Below are 5,865 nucleotides of genomic sequence, written 5' to 3'. Positions count from 1 at the left end.
GGTTTAAAATGTCATTTAAACGAGAACTTTTTTTTACTAAAGACATCAACATATTATATTGTTTTCCCTCGGTGAAAATAAATTTTCCTAAAAAATACATTAAATATAAATAAAAATGAAATATGCAATGCCCCGACCGTCCAAGGTTAATGGACCACGCCGTTTACTTGGTATGTGGGTCCCATTCCATCCGACGTTCGGTTCGAAGGCTCGAAATCATTCGTTATTAACTCTCACATCACCACCCGACATTTTTTCGTGTTTTGGCCTCACTTGCACAATATCGTGAATCATTTCCCGATAGGCCACCTATCTTTTCACTACTTTAGCTCAAGCACGATTAACTCTGGAGTTCTAACCGGATGTGTGCCGGAAAAGGTAAGCACACTTTGGAGACATAGGTAGCCAAATCAATTATCTTAAGCATTTTCATATATCACAACTCGGGATATTATAATTCACACATTCTCAAAGAACGCAATGTCCTCGTTGCGCCCCACGACAGGTCTCAAGACGCCTCTCGGATCAGAACCGAGATGGCTAACCAGCTCTGACATCATTTGTAACGACCCGACCGCCCACGGCTAATGGGCACCCACACCCGGGCCGTATCCCATCCGACGGTCGGTGCTTTAATTTTTCTGAATGCTCGGAATCATTGTTTACTAATCTGCAATCACCACCCGACCTTTCCTCGTGTTTGGCCTCACACGCACGGTATTGCGATCACTTTCCGATAGATCACCCATCCTTTCACTACTTCAGCTCAAGCACGCTTAATTCTAGAGTTCTAAATGGATGTGTGCCGGAAAAGGTAAGCACACTTTGGTGACATAAGTAGTCAAATCAATTCTCTTAAGCATTTTCACATATCACAATTCGGGATGTTACAAAATAACTAGAAAAATTGTTTGAGTTAACCTTTTCTATCATCTAAAAAACCATCTTTTTTTTTGAAACACTATCTAAAAGACCATCTATAAAATAAAATTTTCTGTAAAACCATCAAAAAGAAAAGAAAAAGTTAACAAAAGTGTTATGAGTCAAATTTTGATTTCATTCCAATGGTAATTTTACCATCCATCATAAAGGAGTGGAATGAAACCAAAATTTCATGTTCGGTTTTAAATTAGAGAAGTTAAAATGTAAACTGATGAATCGACGTTGACTAAAACTCTTAGTCTTCAAAACTAACGATGCTGGTCTGATTCCTGCCACCCTCTCTAAATTTTAATTGTCTCCTTTTTATTATCGATAATTTTCTCTATTTGAATTCTCCGATAGCAATTGTGTATTGGGGTAAATTCACTTCTGCACACAATTGCTAAAACGATTTTGTACATTAAGCAATTGAGAAATTAAAAAGCGAAAAGCCTTCAGTGTTTAAGGGGAATTTTCATGTTTACCACTTTCATGGTAATATTATTCATCTTTACTATACTACTAAAAGGACATTTTTAAAAATATATTCTTCATTAAGTGGCAAAAGACTCGTATATCCTTGTTCTCTATAAATATAAAATAAATAATTATTTAAATAAATAAAAAATAAATAAAATAAATAAATAAATGTTTTTGAATTATACTTTTTTCAAATCCAAACTTTATAATAATTGTTTTTTTGAATATTTTTCAAATTTTCTTTTTGAAAATCAAAAATTATGTTTGAAACTATTTTTCAAATTTTTTTAGTATTTTTTATGTATTTATTTATTTATTTATTATAATTCTAAATTTCACATATCAAAACCCTACCCACCACTCAACTCTAAAACCCTAAGTCTAGATTATTAACCATATGATTATAAATGTCTTTTGCCTTTTATTAAAAGTAAGAGTAAAAGTGGTTTGTGTAAATATGAAAAGTGGTACTATGAATGTGGTATTTTTGACAATTTCCCGTTGTGTAATGAATAAGTAAATGTCTTCTAAAGTTTTGATATAAAGTTCAAATTGTAATCGACGCAATATCAATATAAATATATTGGTATTTATCTATTAGTTCTATTTCTATATATTATATAGAATATATTTTTATTCTATTTAGAAAAAGATATGAAATAAATAGAAAAAGAAAGAAATGCTTACTGCTTTAATATTTAATATTAAACAGTATTAGACTATTAGTTATAGACTTCTTTCTATTATACATACTTACCTTAATATATTTCTATTTTTTAATCATTTTTTTCTTGAATACCTTCTATCAAAAAGTTTTGGGCTTCATCCTGGAAGTTAAAGGGTATGTTTATTAGAGAAGTTAAAAATATAAATCTGTTTAATCGAGGGCGACTAAAACTTTTACCTTTCCAAGCTAACGATGCAGGTTCTATTCTCTCTGTACGCTCTAAATTTTAAATTGTTCCCTTTCTCAGTATAGACAATTTTATGTATAAGGATGGTCTAATAGCAATTGTGTATTGAACCCCTAGAGAGCTTGTTCCTCCATGTGTTCCAGCGACCACATCACTGTTGGACCATGATTTGTACCAAATCATTCCCATTATAATTATATGTTATTTATTATAGAGAAGACGTTAAAAGAGTTTGTTTCAATCTCCTAATATCTAGGCTTCGTGAGATCACAATAATGGATCAAAGTGAGACTTGTGGAGCACGTGTAACAGACCACCATTCATATCCAAATACTATAAAAAGAGAAAGAGATGACTTTGGTAAGTATCCTCTTTTTCTCCGATCGAACACTTGACAAGAAACAAGAGCACTAACCTCGAGACCAAAGGAGACACGCTTCCACTCTTCCCCATTCCTATAAAAAAGAAGCTCGTATTTATGAGCTCAAGACCATGATTAACTACACCGACGTTCCGTTAATCGAATACATTCATGTATTCCGAGACGCTGAGAAGCAAGGATGTTCACACGAAACCTGATCTTACGAGATCATGATCAGCCAATCCGAGATCCTGAGCTCATTACTCTCACTCGTAAATGATGTCCCACACGAGACCGACGAAGCCGACATCTTACTTAAGACCAATGAAACTGACATCTCTTTCGAGATGATGATAATCGAACTACGTATAGTCTTGATCCCAAGATGGGTACGTAGGCAGCTCATTCTCGAGTTCAATTACGATCTTCCTTCTCCCGATATCTCTATGATATTCGACCCGCGAATATAGTCCATTTTCGTCAACTCAGACCTGACTACATTGTTGTGTTCTGAGGATATTTATGCCCACATCGTTTTCCTTCCCTAGATTTAACATTCAATCACTACAACTGTGGGTAAGAAAAAGGAAAACATCCTTGCTAGGAACCTGATCTAAGGCTTATAAGCACGAAAATGGATCCATCTCATATGGTGTCCGATACCGCACCAAACGAGCCATCACACCACGGTGGCATTGATCTTGCTAGATCATAAACGAGAAACGAAACATGACATTCGACTCCGACCTCGGCCAAATCGAATCTCCATTACTGATAAAAAAAGTAATTCATCTCTTCGAATTTCACCGATAACGCCCTCAAACTATAGTAGACCGATGATGAATTTTGATCGCCCGACCTCCCGAGTTCAGCGAGCCCGATATCGATCTGTCGAACGAATATCTAGAACAAACGAAGAAAAGAAAACGACTTCGCCACGTGCCGAGCAACGACTTCTCCACACGCCGAGCAACGACTTCCTTGATCAAAAAAATGATCAGAAGTGAGGACAAATCTTGAAGAGATCGAATTACAATATCTAGAGCACACCTGGACTGTGCGCAAGAACTAAGTACATTCTATTCTCAAAATTTGAGATCAAGGAGGTGCCAAGAAATCAGATTCCCCCAATTCCCAAAGAAGAAGAGCGTGAGCTCCTGAAAGACCGCTCAACAAGACACCATGTTGGAGGATAGAAACAATTATAAACAGATATATTATTATCATAACAAGGATCTCCCACCTTGAAAAAGACATAATGCTAATGGAAAAGAAAAGATTGGAAACACACATGCCTACCCCATAACAATGGTGTAATGACCCAGTCTCATGAAATATGTCGTCATCACGATAGAGGAGGGATGAGCCACCGTTATTGTACCATCTTCTTCTTCAATCTCTCCCACGCTCGTGCACTTTACCATCGAAGGAGGCGTGATGCAATCACCACTAAAAACTGGTATGGCGACCTCTGACGTCATCGACCACCACAGCTCGAGGTCTGGAGTTGTTGTAGCCAACCAGAGACCTGTGATGCCCTTGTACGAGTCGTCGCTAGTCATCGACGATTAGACCCGAGCAAGTGTCATCACGATCTTGTTTTTTTCTTGTGTCCTAAGCTTTGTTCTCCCACCACCAAATGATTGCTTAACACGAGCCATAAATCGGGAATTCATATAACGAGCTAAGGGTCATATTATATATTATATTGTTCAGAAAGTAATAATTATTAAATTCGATGTTAGAAACTATTTTCTCGTACTATTCGCAGTTTCTAAATATTATTCTTAGTATCTTTGGTTGATGAGACCATACCCACTAAGCGGATTCGTTGCAAGAAATTAATAGGGCACCTAGTGGTGACTCTCACATTAACCCATGCACGCACCTTAGTTGGAAACGAAGTCAATATCTATGACGGGTGTTATAGATGATTCAACTTTCTCATAGAAGGAATTTGGGGGCTAAAGAGATGAAGACCATCAACGTTTCTGACCATCGATTTATGGAAAAATTCAGACTCGTATTTAATCAAACGAAAGACCTCTTGCAGAGTGAAAAGAACGACTACGGAGCCTTCCATTTCCATGACTATGTTTTGGAAACGATTAAACAATTCCTCCATCATTTGGGTCATAGAACAGGACGAAGAGATAGTTCCTATGCTCCATGAGAAAGAATTACAAAGCCGACAAAAACTCTTACCACCGCTTGATGGATCAAATGCATAACGCATTCCATCAGATTGAGAATCGCTCACGAGCTGCCAAAACCCAAGATCCGAACTATTCAAAACCCCCGAGTTCTCCAGCTCCCGATCTGTTTGATTTGAAGTCGAAGAAACGTAGAGGTCGATACCTCGAGCTGAGATGGCTCATCGGTGTTGGGGTCAAAATCGGTCACGACGGAATCAATGTCTGAAAGTCCGTAAAAATCGGCATGAACGTTTTTACGAAAAATAAATCTTAGAAAAAGATTTATTTTTACGAAGAATCTTGCGGAGAAAACACATTCACGAAAAATCAGAGAAAGACGCGAACAAGGTTGCCGCGTAGCAACCAGCGCAAAAGCTGGTCGCTACGTAGCGACCGAGCTCTCACCAAAGCTCGGTCGCTACGTAGCGACTTAGCCCTCACCAAAGCTCGATCGCTACGTAGCGACCGAGCACGTACACGGCTCGATCGCTACGTAGCGACTGAGCTCTCACCAAAGCTCGGTCGCTACGTAGCGACCGAGCATGTACACGGCTCGGTTGCTACGTAGCGACCAAGCTCTCACCAAATCTCGGTCGCTATGTAACGACCGAGCTCTCACCAAAGCTCGGTCGCTACGTAGCGACCGAGCATGTACACGGCTCGGTTGCTACGTAGCGACCAAGCTCTCACCAAATCTCGGTCGCTATGTAACGACCGAGCTCTCACCAAAGCTCGGTCGCTACGTAGCGACCGAGCTCACCCCGTAGCGACCGAGCTCTCACCAAAGCTCGGTCTCTACGTAACGACCGAGCACGTACACGACTCGATCGCTACGTAGCGACCGAGCTCTCACCGACGCTCCCACGTACACGGCTCGGTCGCTACGTAGCGACCGAACACGCACACGACTCAGTAGCTACGTAGCGACCGTGCTTTCTTAAAGATCGATACGACACGAATCCATGCATTCTCGTCTACTCTTTAATGCTATCTC

At 39.1% G+C, this 5,865-nt stretch overlaps 1 protein-coding gene across 1 annotated transcript in view; it reads left to right on the top strand.

Moving 5' to 3' along the window:
• The window catches only part of LOC106302623, a 6,302-nt gene extending 2,911 nt beyond the window's left edge, over nt 1–3,391 (top strand). The window contains exon 2 of the mRNA XM_013739090.1: nt 3,281–3,391. Coding sequence (XP_013594544.1) covers nt 3,281–3,391 — 111 coding nt within the window. The remainder of the gene's footprint in view (nt 1–3,280) is intronic.
• The last annotated feature ends 2,474 nt before the right edge of the window (nt 3,392–5,865 follow it).

Source organism: Brassica oleracea, chromosome C7 (genome assembly GCF_000695525.1).
Source record: "Brassica oleracea var. oleracea cultivar TO1000 chromosome C7, BOL, whole genome shotgun sequence".
Classification (NCBI taxonomy): Eukaryota; Viridiplantae; Streptophyta; class Magnoliopsida; order Brassicales; family Brassicaceae; genus Brassica; species Brassica oleracea.
This window is presented reverse-complemented; position numbering and strand designations above follow the sequence as displayed.